The 14,907-nt window shown below is 43.5% G+C and overlaps 4 protein-coding genes across 4 annotated transcripts; 2 read left to right on the forward strand and 2 right to left on the reverse strand. All coding sequences in view use genetic code 12, as the record gives it.

Annotated features, from left to right (window-relative positions):
- Positions 1-513: 513 nt before the first annotated feature.
- AMO2 (copper-containing amine oxidase) lies at positions 514-2,612 on the forward strand. Its single transcript, XM_001384855.1, has one exon. The coding sequence runs from the start codon at positions 553-555 to the stop codon at positions 2,542-2,544; it is 1,992 nt and encodes a 663-aa protein (XP_001384892.1). The 5' UTR covers positions 514-552; the 3' UTR covers positions 2,545-2,612.
- A 124-nt stretch (positions 2,613-2,736) lies between these two features.
- LTE1 (GDP/GTP exchange factor) lies at positions 2,737-6,971 on the reverse strand. Its single transcript, XM_001385192.1, has 7 exons — positions 6,493-6,971; positions 6,315-6,420; positions 5,918-6,281; positions 5,160-5,896; positions 4,203-5,084; positions 3,206-4,166; positions 2,737-3,163 (listed from the first exon to the last, which is right to left on the reverse strand). Exons 1-7 carry the CDS (start codon positions 6,900-6,902, stop codon positions 2,916-2,918), a joined length of 3,708 nt encoding a protein of 1,235 aa, XP_001385229.2. The 5' UTR covers positions 6,903-6,971; the 3' UTR covers positions 2,737-2,915.
- Positions 6,972-9,304: 2,333 nt separating this feature from the next.
- PICST_32290 (predicted protein) lies at positions 9,305-9,949 on the reverse strand (the record flags this gene model as incomplete). Its single annotated transcript, XM_001385193.1, has 2 exons — positions 9,305-9,886; positions 9,947-9,949. 2 exons carry the CDS (start codon positions 9,947-9,949, stop codon positions 9,305-9,307), a joined length of 585 nt encoding a protein of 194 aa, XP_001385230.2.
- Positions 9,950-10,697: 748 nt separating this feature from the next.
- Positions 10,698-14,879, forward strand: FHL1 (transcriptional regulator of the forkhead/HNF3 family). The gene has a single exon (XM_001384856.1). The coding sequence runs from the start codon at positions 10,997-10,999 to the stop codon at positions 14,789-14,791; it is 3,795 nt and encodes a 1,264-aa protein (XP_001384893.2). The 5' UTR covers positions 10,698-10,996; the 3' UTR covers positions 14,792-14,879.
- The last annotated feature ends 28 nt before the right edge of the window (positions 14,880-14,907 follow it).

The following is a 14,907-nucleotide window of genomic DNA, read 5'->3' on the forward strand; positions in this document are numbered from 1 at the left end:
AATTGCGCTCCCACCTCATCTCATCTCAGCTATCTGGCTTAATCTCTTTATCACTCTGAGCAACAATATTTTTCCAGCCAATAATGCGAGTCCAGCCAAATTACAAAATGACAAACCAAACCCACGATAATTAGCGAAGCCAGTTCAGGTCAATAATTCCACTTATCTAGCCTCTATCGGTAAAGTAAGCAGCAATCACCACGCAATAAGAATACTATCAGCCGTTAGCACGTTATTGGGCCAGGATTCGCTTTCCCACCGAAACCACATTCCTGTTTGGGAAGGCCTTAGCGCAGCAATGCCGAATCGAGTAACTCGAACAGACCGATAAAGCTATCGGTTCCCCCAACTACCATTCCTTCACATTTAGTTGTCTTATCCAGAATTAGGTGTATTATTGTAGTACAACCAGATCTATCGATCGCAGATTGCGCCCGGAAAATACTATATAAGTTGGCGTTACTCCCGACTGTTTACTCGAACAACTTTTTTTCACCATTCTCTCTCATCTACCTCACTCCGGAAATTTTTCACTTTAGATCCGAACACAGAATGGCTCCAACTCCACACCCATTCGACTCTGCCAGAGACTACGAAGTCAGATTGGCCTCCAAATTGGTCAAGGACGCCTACCCAGCCGAAGCTAATGTCCACTTTGTCCAGATCGACAGACTCGATCCTCCCAAGAAGGACATGATCAAGTACTTGGAAGCTGAGAAGCACGGCTTGCCATTGCCAGCCATCCCCAGAGTGTTCTACGCCTACTACTGGACCAACACCTTGGAATTCAACAAGGCTTTGGTCAACGTCACTGTGGGCCATGTCATCACCAGAACCAAGTTGCCCAAGGGTGTCTGTGGTCCATTGTTGCCTGACGACATGATGGAATGGGAAGAGTACTGTACCAACCACCCTGTTGTCCAGGCCGAAATTGCCAAGTTGAAGTTGCCAGCTGGCTACACCGTTAGAAACGACCCTTGGATCTATGCCACCGACGATCCCAATGAAAGAAGACCTTTGGTCCAGTTCTTCATGTATGTCCTTGCTGGTAACGGCCATACTGAGTCTAACCACTACTCCTTGCCATTGAAGTTCTCGCCTGTCTTTGAGTGTTTCTCCAAGAAGTTCATCAGAATGGACTACTTGCCAGGAGGCTTCGACGAGACTACCACTCCTACCGGGCCATGGCAACAGGTTCCTTGTGTGGAATACCATCCAGACTTGAACGGAGAATCCATTCCTAGAGAAGTCAAGCCTTTGCTCATCACTCAGCCAGACGGTCCTTCTTTCACTGTCGAAGGTGGAAAGGTCAAATGGCAAGGATGGGAATTCAGAGTATCCTCCTCATCCAGAGAAGGTTTTGCTGTCTACGATGTCAGCTTCAAGGGCAGACAAGTTTTCTACCGTATCTCTTTGTCTGAAATGACAGTTCCATACGGTGACCCTAGAGCTCCTTACCACAGAAAGCAAGCCTTCGACTTGGGTGACTGTGGTTTCGGTACCAACGGTAACCACTTGAACTTGGGTTGTGATTGTTTGGGAACCATCAAGTACATGGACGGTTACGGAATCCATGCCAATGGTGAACCTTATGTCATTCCAAACACCATCTGTATGCACGAACAAGACAACGGTATCTTGTACAAGCACGTCAACTACAGAACCAACAACGCTGTCGTTGCCAGAAAGAGAGAGTTTGTCGTTCAAACCATTGCTACTGTTGCCAACTACGAGTACGTCATCAACTTGAAGTTTGTCAACGACGGTTCCATCGACATCGAAACCAGAGCCACTGGTATCTTGTCCACCATGCCTATTGATGAAAACGTCAAGGTTCCATGGGGTACTATTGTTGGACCAAACGTTATGGCTGCCTACCATCAACATATCTTGTCTTTCAGAATCGACCCAGCAGTTGATGGTCACAAAAACACTGTTGTCTTCGATGATACTCTCAAGTTGCCCAGATCCAAGTTGAACCCATACGGTATCGGTTTCGTTTCTGACAGAAAGTACGTTGAAAAGGCTGGCTACGTCGAGCAGTCTCCTTTCACCAACAGAACCTACAAGATCATTAATGAAAATGTCATTAACCCAATCTCGAAGACTCCAGTTGGTTATAAGATTGCCATGCCTGCTAGACAGATGATCTTGGCCGATGATGACTCGTTCAACGTCAAGAGAGCCAAGTTCGCTACCCAACAGGTCTGGGTCACTAAGTACAGAGACCATGAGTTGTTTGCTGCTGGTGAATTCACCAACCAGTCCCAAAATGATACTGGTCTTGGTGAATGGGCTAACGGTACTGATGATGTCAGAAACGAAGACATCGTTGTCTGGGCTACCTTGGGTTTCACGCATATTCCAAGAGTTGAAGACTTCCCAGTCATGCCTGTTGAAACCCACAACATCCACTTGGTTCCTTTCAACTTCTTCGACAAGAACCCAGCCTTGGATATCCCTCAATCCAACCAAGCCTTCAACAAGTCTACTTTGTACACTGGTGGCAAGGAAGAGCCAGCTTGTTGCAAGACCAAGATATAAAGACTTTAGATAAGTTTAGATTTGGGTTTTATGGTGTATATATATAGAATAATTGAAGTCATATGAAGACATTTCAAATTATAAGTAAGAGTTCATTGAAGTACGAGAGGTAGCTGTTCGAGAATGTCCTGGCAATGTCTCAATAGAAGAACTATGTCCGCCTAATAAGGATAGCTAGCTGAGTTGATTATTGTATTAATGTATATTGGCTACTTTTGGCTGCGAAAAACGGTGCGGCTATTAGTGTACATAGTTTTACACATGTTCAAAATGGCGATAAGGATTAATTAATTAAACGTGACGAAATGAAAGTGAAAGAGAAACCAGCAATCGCACTTTAGGGATCTCGTTAAGAATACAAAATAAAAATACTAATAATCGTCAATGTTCTCCAAACAGTAGTTCATTTCCTCTTCGTCCAAGGATTTGATGTAAAGACATCTGGACAATAAATCTGGGTCGATTTCCATCTCGTAGTTAGAGGACCACTCAATACACTGAGACAACGACTTGACAATATGAACCGAAGTTCTGAACTTTGAAAAGTTGACTAACTTTTCAGACTCGTTTCGACTATTAATGGTAGAAGCAGTGTCATCTAGATCTGGAAAGCTTGGAGCTGCCAAAGAAATTGGAGTTCCGAAGTCTCTCTGGACAATACCCCTTTTTATGAACGTTGGTCTTTCGGCATTGAACACCAAATCAGAAAGATAAAGACCAACAAATGGTATGCAACCCTTCGAGGGCTTCATGTGGTTAATACACAATCTGATGTTCAAGAAATTCTTCAATGGAGAAGACAATTCTTCCAAGTTTTTGAGCATCAAAATGTCGCCAGGAGCCAAATTCTTCCAAGTATATCTTAATTGTTGAACCTTTTCGGATGTGAGTGCTAAGATGACTTGCATCAAAGTTGAGAAATTCTGCAAAGTGTAACATTTCTGAGCAATGTGAATAAATCTGGAAATGATACTGATTCTTTCCTTTTGGTTTTTAGTTAAGATGATTTCTGAAATAATCCAATTGACCATCAAATTGAATCTGGCAATAACTAAATTTACACCCTTATTGGCATTGTAGTACTTGTCGTTGACGATGATTTCCAACCAACTATTCACTGGATTCAATTCCTTGTTCCATTTCAACTCAATCAATTCCTTCCAGTCCACTTCCTGTAACATGTCCTTCTCAATCATGGTGAAATGGTTGGCTAGTGATGTCGAGTCGTTGCTTAACACAAATGATATATGTGTCTCGTTATCCATTACATTCTCAACTGAAAGATAGACATTATGTAATGAATAGTTGTCCAAGATTATCTTTGGAGTCTGGAATACAGGACTAGAAGAACGGGTGTTCATAGCCGATTGGTTGAGGTAGATAATACTATCGTTGTTTGGAGTGGAAGTGATTGGGTTCTTTGCTGGATTGCTCTTCTTTTTGATTGGTGTCAATGGAGGTTCTTGAGTCATATCGTAATCTGTAAATTCAATGGCATCCTCCGTATTGGCATTGTTGATTGCGTGGAGTATTTCCTCTGTATTGTTCAGCTGCTTGAGTTCATGAATTTCTTCGGCATTCGTAGGTTCTTCGCTCTTGGCGCTATTACGATTTTTGATTGACTGACCACTAACTGGCCTGGATTGCAGTTTCAGCACGGTGCTTTCGGACCTTCTACCCTCCAATTTGTTCAAAGCAAATTCTACAGGATCTCTAGATTGATATGATTCATCTGGAATAGCAGCCAATTCCTTCAAGACATTGTTGCTGATTCCAGGAATTGCTACTGAATGGTCTGATCCAGCATTACTAGAACGACCTTCTCCACCATTTGTTCTGACAGAATTCTTGTTGCTCTTCATAGTGACAGAAAAGATCGAGCTGTCTTCCATTTCTTCTGACATTGTTGATCTCTGAACTAGAGAGGCCTTTCTGCTGGATTGGTACACTTTCTCGTCACTAGCATTGAATGGTAATTCCGTTAAGGCGTACAACGTGCTAAATCTAATACTCTTCCTTGTAGATGAAGATCTGGAAACGTATGAATTCATAGACGTAGTCTTGACGTTGGCAGCAAGCTCAAGTGACTTTCTATCCTCAGCAGTCAAAGAATCACCATTGCTTCCAGCCAAAACTCGTAAGTCGTTGTAACCAGTTTTCTTTCTCAAACCAGTGTCATGATCAAAGATCTGGTCTGAGCCATGTGAACCGTTGGAAACGGAGAATGCAGAATCATAACTGAGGTAGGACTTAACTGAATCTCTTCTCAAAATAGAGCCAGAAGATCTTGACATGGTAGAAGTGCGTCTTGCTTGGAAAGAAGTGTTTTCACTGAAGCTTATCCTCTTGATCTGTGGATACTGTGTTGTTTGTTTCATCAGCTGAGGACTCAAAGCGATTCCCAAGTCAGCGATTTCGGCATCATATTGAGTGATGTTGCTTGGTGTAGAGATAGATGTATCGTTGGAGTTATTGGCATGATTGAATGGAGAAAACAGATGGATGTCTTCACCAACATTGTATTGAGCACCATTGAGCAACTTCTTTTTCTCAAGTGGCATCAGAGGTTCAGGCAATTCGTCATTATCGTAATCTTCTACTTCATCTTCTTTTACGACCCCTGTAGATTCTACTAGTACGGCTCCCTGTTCATCTTCTTCCTCTTCTTCATCATCATCGATGTCTCCAGATGCCTCATTAACGTTGGAATTCTCAAGATCCAAATTCCCTTCGTCGTTCCAGTTGATGCTGGTTGGTCTTTGGAACGATGACTCTTGGGAAGCAGAAGCTTCGAGCAAGTTAAGGGTATTTGGCTTTTTGTCATCGTTCTGGTTATTTTCCATGTCATCTTCAGTATTGATCAAATTGTCTATCTTGACGATGTTCAACTCCGACAAGTCATTAATGTCCATGTCGCTGGCATCTTCGTCATCTAACACTCCATCTATCTCACCTACCATAGCTGCGTTGGGCGAAGCTATCGATATTCTTGGTTTCTTAGCTGGAGAGCCCATGATATCGATAGACTTGGTGTCACACTCGTCGTTGCCCTCTTCCATATTTGGTTCTACATCTACAAACTCGTCATCAGTGCCCTTGAGCTGGAAGTCCAGCTGCTGGGCATCATCTTCAAGAATCGTATCGTGTCCTACGTCGTTACCAACATCGTTACCAACGTAGTATCTGATCAAGTACTCCAACTCGTCAATGATTCTGGCAGTCAAGATATCAACTCTGCCCGCTTCTTCTTCTTCCTCCTCGTCGTCAGAAGCAACGCTGATGGCATTGTTAATGAGTCTATGCAATTCTTCGTTTTTATTCTCTGTATTGGTGTAACAAGTTGTGGCCGAGTCTGTGTCAGAAATCACTACACTTCTGATTGACCTAGGATGGCCCAACGTCTTCCTCCAACCGTCTACAAGTCTCTTGATTGAGTTTCTTCTACCCAATTCTACAGGTCCATCTCTGAAAGTAGGTGGTCGTTGGAAAGAAGGTCTTTTGGGAGGAGCTAGTATAGGTGTTGCAGGTGCCTCTTGGTCTGATTTGAGGACGCAGTCCATCTTTTTCACGGGGGTAGGTGGAAGTACCGATCCTACTTTTGAGAACGGCAATTTAATGTTACCGTTGGTAGAGAATCCTGTATTCTGTGGCGGTGATTGAAAGTTGTTAGACGTGATATTGGGCTGGAAAACAGTGGTATTTCCTATAGTAACATCTTGTTCTGGATCTTCGGGTTCCTCAGTGGCATTGTACTTTGTAGCAGAGCTCACTGCCTCTGGATTGTTCTCATTCTTCGAGTACTTCTTAAGTGCTAATGAGGAGTCTTTTATGTTCATATGGTTATGTCTTCCAGACTGTTTCAAGTTTTTCCTGGCTCTAGAAGATGATTCTTGCTTCGTTGTAGATGGTTTGAATAATGCATGGTTGGTGTTGGTAGATATAGGAGACCGTTTGTGTTGTTGTTGATGATGCTCTTGTAATTCACGAATCTTGGTGTTAATTGACATTCGCGACGACTGGTGCAGTAAGAGAAGATTATTGATGGAGAACTGTGGGTTTTCCTCATTGTTAGCGTTGTGTGACCCGTCAAATATGAGCATCTTGTGGTGAGCATTTGAATCGTACAATGAAAGCATGGCTGAACGTCGATACGAGGGATTTGTATGGATAGAGGTCTCAGTATTCGACTTGGAAAGCTTCTTGATGTTGGGAATATCAGCTGCTAAAGGCAAATTATAAGTGAATATAGTGCCATTTTCGACCAAGGAATCTATCTCAACGCCGATTTGCCAGAACTCATTAATGAGATTCAACCAGTGGATCTTCAAGTCGGTGAAAATCTTCTTTTCAAAGAACATGTTATCCTCCCCTAGATCACTGGATATCAAGTTCGACTGGGAGATAATGCTGTTGATTGTAGAGGCAAAGATGTCACAGAGCTTGTCGTTTGAATCGAAGTCGTCGATAAAGTAGTTGATGATCCAGTGTCTTAACACAACAAACGTTCTCAACAACACCAATTTGCCTATCTTACAATTGGACTCATCGTCAGCATTGATGTACTGTAGTGCCCATATCAATCTAGTCAAAAGCAAGCTCATAACCTGCTCCGAGTTGACAAAGATACGGTAAGTGAGGAAGAAGTCACAGATGAGGTTGTAGTCGATTACTTCTGGCGATGTCAACTGCACTATAAGAGCCTTGAGGGTGGCATGGTTTATGAGCTCTGGATTATTGAGATCGAACTTAACGAGGTCGTCGTTCCCGTCGCCATTGGGACGCAAGCCTGGAAAGAGTCTGTCGTCGTCAAAGAGAAACTCGTTGTGCTTGTTATAGAGGAAGTCTGGATGTATGCTACGATTCTGGAGCGAAATGGGCTGTTGCTCTTCACTCGGAAAGTCTACTGACTCTTGGAACATGGCATGGACATTGTCGGTCAGATAGTCCCGGATAGTGGGAGCTGGCAATGCCGAATCCATAGTAAATGTTGCCTTCTATGGGGTAATTGGAGAATCGATTGAATTAAAGTCCAATGGTAGATAGTGATAGTGACACCCGTAATGATGTGATGATGATGATTTGAAGTTAATGTATGATTACGGCGAAAGAGACTATTGATAGTTGACAAGTCTTTTAATCTCCAATCCTTTATTTTATCTAGCTAGTCGAGATGCTGGCCAGAGAATCGTCCGAGATTTTTCACCTAGACCAGATGAGATGACCTACTCTGGTATAAGTAGCTGAGGTGTAGCTTGGACCAGCTGCTGTTTCCGTTGCTAAAGAACTTGGGCTGGAAGCGTGAAGAACTACAGCTTGCTGTTGATGTTTCCACTCCAAGAATAGAGGGTTCAACACAATGACCAGCTGCCTTATTATGGCATGAAGGGCTCCTGCAGACTGGCTTTTGAATTAAATTGTTGTTTGTTTTTGTTTGGTGTTTGTTGACAAACGCGAGAAGTGCAGATGAGGTCATGTGACAAGGACGGAACTCGGGAAACGGGAGACGAGCGACAGCCAGCAGAGGCCAGAGTATTGGGTGTTTGAGCCCATAGACTGAGCCGAAAATAGGACTGTGTCCTTACAGTGTAGCAATTAATATCGTACTTGAATATTGGGTGAGTTGGACCAAAACTGACGTAGTTGAATGAACCCTATGGAGCCCATCCATCTGCACTGAGTCTCACTAGTGGCAGCACATCCGGTCAAATGGTGCATAGTTAGGGCTCGCACTTCCGACTGCAGCGCACTTCCGGACGTGGTAACGACGTAGTCGGGTGGGTTGCGGAGACCATAAACAAGCCATTCACCACTATACGCCTTCTATAATATGCTTACAGCTGCACGGACAAGTCGCTTAGAGAGCCAGTTGCCTCATTTGGGTGGTTGCTGAGACAATGGCTTCGGGCAATAAAGCGTCCATGGTGAAGCATTTAATCTACAAGTACGGAGGTGAAACAGGACAATGGTAGCCTAGCGACGGGTTGCCGTATCAGTACAAAATGTTTACACTTACATTTCTACAATGGAAGACACAATACTTTTGAATCTCAGTGAAATTCGTATACAATAATGACAGATTGTTGGAGAGATGAAGTGGAATCTTTTGGTGTCAGTTTCAGTGAAACGTAGCCTTAAGGAATGACAGATGGCTTAAATCCACAGAACACCAGGACTGAGTATGAGACCGGAGAACATCCCGCAATTCCAGTTCAGGCGATCAGACTACGCTAAGTGGCTCCAGGACTTGGACACAATGCTGGCCCCTCTGATTCACACCACAGAACGTCTATCACCCACCTACCAGGATGGGACGTCTGAAGAGACCTCGCGTAATGTTTCTTACATTTCGCGAAATCCAGGTTTGGTCGTCCGATTCCGGCAAGAGGCGTCTTCGTGAGTTGTTTAAATTGGCATTAGTACGCGAATCGTGTAGATGGTGTTGTTTGAGATTTATGGCGAATGACAATATTGCGACTAGATGTTATTTGCCTTCAGTGTATGGCTTTTTGACCTAGAGTTGGAATAGGTTCGAATCACATGGTTCCATGGCAATAGCGACATATGCTACAATGGTGCTGATGAATTGTCGTACTATCGTATACCAGAAAGCAGGTCCTCTATTATTGGACGTCTCTGCTGTCGTGTGAAACCACGCATTTTCTATATCATCTTTCTAACGGCCTATCTTCTATATAGTCTTCTTTCTCGTCTTATGTCTTCATTCGACTCAGGTTGGTCCTTGCTCTCGCTCACTCTTTGTTCATCCCTGTAAGTTCTCTTTGATGGCATTCTTCAACGCGCTGAATGGCGACTGTCTGAACTCAGGGTTCTTCAACACGTTTGTGAAGTTCTTATTCTCCTGCTTGAGAATCTGCTTATGGCCCGTAGCCTTATTGGCATTCGGCAAGTTCAAATTAGCCTTCGTAGACTTGACGTAACCTGAAGTAGCCTCCCCAGTCTTGGTAGCTCTCCTTATTGTTGTGGTGCTAGCAGCAGTGGGGGCAAACATGTCGTCTGGCAAAGATGTCAACAACTCGTCCATCTTGGGCTTCAATTGTTCCTTTTCTTTTCTCTTCCGCCTTCTCACAGCAGATTTACTGATATTACTGGAGGTGTTGAATGTGACTTTGTGCAACAACTTCTGATTGAAGGTATCTGTTTTCTGTTGCTGCTTCTCTTTCTTGCTGATTTTCAGCAATTTCAAGAGCGGGTTTTCATGGAAGTGTTCGTCTTGGCCGTTTTCTATGGTGGATTGCTGTTTGAATTCAGAAATCTTGCTGGCTAAACCAGACTTTCTGGAGCTCTTGTCTCTCAAAGAGGTCTTTTTCCTGATTCCACCCGCCTAGAATATGAGTTAGTATTTTGGTTATTGGCTCTCGTTTGCTCTAGAATCGCTACATACCATTTTGTTGCTCTATGGTTTAGGTTGAATAGTGGATCACCTAGTTTCCACAGCTGAAAAATTCTGAGATGAGTTTATCGGATTTTCTTTGTGCAGGACCGAATATGGCTGCAACAGTGTTGGGGTGAACAGTAAAGAGCCATCACTGAGTAGTAGAAGACGTAAATGGAGGGACTGGTGCTGCTGAGAACCGTTTTAGTGGGGTTCTCTTGTTTAACTTTTATTAAAGAATTGGATACTAAGATTTTGCTAGATTTAGTATAAAAAGTAATATTATGAAGAATCTCCAAATAATTGGAATATATACATATAGAAAAAGACCAAAAAACCGAAAAACGACAGCAGTTACAGCTAGTTCCAGAAGTTGAAACATAATCAAGTTTGCATGTCCATGTCCACTCAAGCTCTGGCCACATCCTCTCGATGACTAGCATAAAATCTCTACGATTGGTATAGAAAATCATAACATCACTAAATCACGCTGCTTTCACGCTTTCACTCAATTTCAACAAGAATTTTGCTCTTAATGTATCCCCCATATACCCCCCATCATTATTCTATACTTATCCTTTTTCTTCTTCGTCTGCTGCTCTCTTACCTCCGCTACTCTCAGGATGGGTTGCAGCAGCAGAGTCAAAGTTGCAGCCGACTGTGTGCACACCGCGATAATGAAAATTTGAAGCAGTCTTCGCATTTCATAACAAAACGTTTCCCTCTAGCAAATCACCAGCATCAATTCTCCACTATTCCAACTTTTCCAGCGCCTTTCCGCTGTGTCCCAACGCCAGAAGCAGATCATAACGGGTTACGCAAGAAGCTGTGTCCTCAATTCTCCTGAGACCACAAGAAGATTTGCATCCAGAAGTCAGCAATTTCTTAAGATCGAACATCCGTGCCGCTATACAAAACATCTCAATCTCATCTGAAAAGTAGATTAAATCACAGCAACAGCATCGAATCACTGGCACTATTTCCACACACTTCACGCCATTCCAGAACACCATTGCCATAGACTCCACAAGCAGAGCACTATCATCTTAAATCTGGAAAATGATTAGTGATCCCAGGGCGTCCAAGAGCCCAGGTGCCGATCCTGGCCAGGTGAATGAGCTTCTATCTGACCATCTCATGGACGACATCTCCACAATACTAGATAATAACCACAATAGCCATAATAACCACACAGATCATAACAACGACCAGAGCAATAGCCAGAGCAATATCAGTAACGTCCAAGATAATAAAACAAAGAATCCTGATTTCAAACACATTGAAAACGAATTGGGACCACTAGACAAAAGCCACCCGGTAACCAAAATAGTTGTAGAAAACTACGATGAAGAAGTAAATGCAAACAGAACTGTCAGCAATTCTCACCTGCCTGTTCCGGAAGTCGACAACGAGCGCAAGAAGCCATTACTGCTTTCGCAACAAGAACTCAGACGTAACTCTGCTCTCGTTCCTATTACTGGAGACGGTGCAGTTGCCAGCTCATCTGTAGGTCATGAATCATCGAAAATCTCAGCGTATGCACGTTTGGATTTTGACAACTTCACTTTTTTCGTCCAGACATTGCAAGTAGTTCTTGGTAGAAAGAGCAACGACCAGCTACTTCAAGGAAGTCACCATGCTGTGGATGTGCATTTGTCTTCTAAAAAGGCAATTTCACGTAGACACGCAAAGATTTTCTACAATTTCGGAACTCAGAGATTCGAGATCCTGATTTTGGGACGAAACGGAGCGTTTGTAGATGACACTTTTGTAGAAAAAGGCATAACAGTCCCGTTACAGGATGGAACAAAATTGCAGATAGGCGACATTCCGTTTCTGTTTGTTTTGCCATCTATAGAACCTAATGAGGAAGATGAGGCAAATTCTACAAGGAACAAACAGTTCAACCCAACTGATGCCATCAATTTGAGATCCAACATTTACAACTCTTCCAAGTCTCCTACCCCTAAGAAATCACCAAAGAAGGATAAGATACGACAGGACATCGATGAAAAGATTCTAGAACCACCACCAGCTCCAAAATTGCCTGTTAAGTCAGAGGCTGCCGAAAAGACAAAAACACAGAGAGCAATGTCGATTGTTGAAGATCCCCATGGCGAAAAACACCAGTCTACAAGCAGAAGAAACTCTCTCTTGAAAATACGAAGATTGTCCAATGCTCGTAGGAAGTCTTTGGCAAGTTCCGCAAATGACGAAATCAACGATATCTTGAAAGAGTTGGGAGTAGCATCTATAGATGCGATCAACGAAGAAGAGTTAGATTCACAATTACAGGATCTTCTTGAAGAACATGAGAGAGACGATATAGGGATCGATAATAGAAGTATGCTCAAGTTTTCCCAATACTCTGAATCGGCAATAGAAGACGAGGAAGACGAAATCGACAAGTTGGTAAAGCAACACAACTTGGAGCAAGGCGTAGTCTTAGATGATGATTCTCAGAACGAAGAAAACAGTACCCATGATATCGACATGGACCTCTCCGTTCTAGACCAGGAAATCGCTTCGTTAGCACCTTTGATAGATGCACACAATCAAGAATTGATGAAGCAAAAGGAAGAGAAACGCAAAAAGCTTGAACAGGAAAAAAAGAAGAAGCTTCAGAAGATCGACCTCCAGAGAACTTCTCCACTTATGGGAAAGCCAACTGCTCCCAGAATGGGCAAACCTGCCTCAATACAACCTCCAGCTTCTAGAATATATGTCAATGGTGTAGGAAAGCTTCAGGATAGTTCTATACCAGCAAATACTCTTGCATCAGATCTTTCCACTCCTTTCGCTACAGCACTAGTGGGTCCACCGAGACCTCCACCTCCAGTATTGGAGGCCCCAATCGGTATTATAACCGCCGAACCAGCTACTATCAGATCCCGTCCACCTCTTCGTGCTATCACAGTCAAACCAACAGCCAACTTAGCCAACTTCAGAGTTCCCAAAACAAATGACGAGCCTTCCAAATTCCCTAAACAAAAGAGAAGAAGAGATGTCAGTAGGAAACCACCTAAAAAAGTATATACTATGGATGAAATTCCAGACCAGTTCAGATCCAAACCAAATGTCTCTTATCCATTGATGATCATGACGGTTTTGAAGTCCGAGATTGCTAAGAACGGAATGACCATCAACGAAATAAACGAAGCAATCAAGGAATTCTATCCCTACTACAAGTACTGTCCTGACGGCTGGCAGTTTTCGATTTCTCACAACGTCAAATTGACCAAGACTTTCAGACGTTCGGTGAAAAAGGGATCTGAATGGGTATACACTGTGGATGAATTGTATATCAACGAAAGAGAAAAGGTAAGAAAGAAGCAACAAGAGTTAGCTGCTGCTAAGGCGAAGGCTGCTGCCATTAGAGCAGAGGAAATCAAAGAAAAACAACGTCTTGAGGCCCAAATGACAACACAAGCAGTGCCTACCAGACCTTACACTTCACCCTACGGAGTACCTATGGGTACTACACTTCATAGTGGTTCGTCATATTCTGCTCAACTTCCCTATAAGGCTGTAGGAGGAGTATCTGGTACCGCTAATGGCGACCAAAAACCAAAGACAATAGCGGAGCTTGCTAGTGAGATTAGAAGAGATGGAAACACTTCTAAAACTCCATTGTACTTCAAACCTCAGGCTGCAAGTCCGCTGGATGGATTCAAGCGTACTGATGCCACTAGTTTCCCACCCAATACTACAATAAAAGAACAGTTAGCGGCCAACAGGTCTCCCTCCAACTCTCAAACATCTTCAGCTAATGCCACTGCCAGTCCAGCTCCAGCTCCAGCATCGCAGACCGGAGTACAGCAGAAACCTGGTATCGCTGGCATGAACCAGGAAACAAAGAAGTCGTTGGCTTACTTACAGAAGGAGTTGGTCAATTTGTACAAAGCTAGAAAGCTTTCGTACAATACAGCCACCACCACTGAGATTATAACCAAGGCTCTAGCTACTACAATTGCTCAGGTTAATGTCATTGGTGCAAAAGCTGGTTATGGTGACAATGCCTTGAGTTTCTTGGTTGACAAAGCTCCGCAGCAAGTAAGTAAAATTTTGGATATTGCCTTGACCAAGTCCATAAAGGAAAAGCAAGGCATTCTCTCTTCTCGTCCATCAAGCAGAGCAGGCACCCCCGGCCCTTCAGCTATGCCTTCGCCTAGTAGAATAGAAAAGCCAGCCGTTCCAAGCACTCAGCCTGTTCAACAGCCACAACCAATTGCACATCCAACAGCTGTTAAAGTTGTCGTGCCACCTACGGTAGTGGATGCTACTAGAGATGTAAAGCCTACTGCTGCTATACCAATTGCAGAACCCAGACCACAGCCACCACAGGCTGTTCCTGTAGCCACACCACCACCAATGGCAGTGACACCAACAGTACCAGTCACTACTACGGGACCAATAGCGGTAACAACACCACCAGTATCAGCAACATCTAAGATTGTAGAGGCGGCATCTGCTTCGAAACCTACAGCTGCTACCCCACAAGCATCCCCTATTGTTTCAGCTGCATTGCCAGGAGTGTCTCCATCTCCTGGACCAACTACAAGTCCATACAAACCCACAGCTCTAGGATCGGGCCTTGCCAGGCCACCCAGCTACAAAACTGACTCACTTGGACGGCCTCCTAGTGCTTTATCGAGACCACAGAGCTTTGGAAAGCCAGGAAGTGGACTCTCGAGACCTCCTACTTTCTTGTCTAACAAGCCTGGATTGAGATCTACCTTTGGGTCTGAATCCAACTCTGGACCCCAGCATCTTGGAAATGGCAATAATAGCAAGAGAGAACACCCAGAAGACAAAGAGGACGAGAACGCGAAAAAGATTGCAAGAACCGAATGAAGCTAAACATGTACTATAGAAAGAGTGACTGTGGTATGTACCACTAACATATAGAATCTCTGTATAATTAATGTAAATTATTGTTAATACATCGACGAACTATACTATGCTACAAT

The sequence above is a fragment of the Scheffersomyces stipitis genome, chromosome 5 (assembly GCF_000209165.1).
Source record: "Scheffersomyces stipitis CBS 6054 chromosome 5, complete sequence".
NCBI lineage: Eukaryota > Fungi > Ascomycota > Pichiomycetes > Serinales > Debaryomycetaceae > Scheffersomyces > Scheffersomyces stipitis.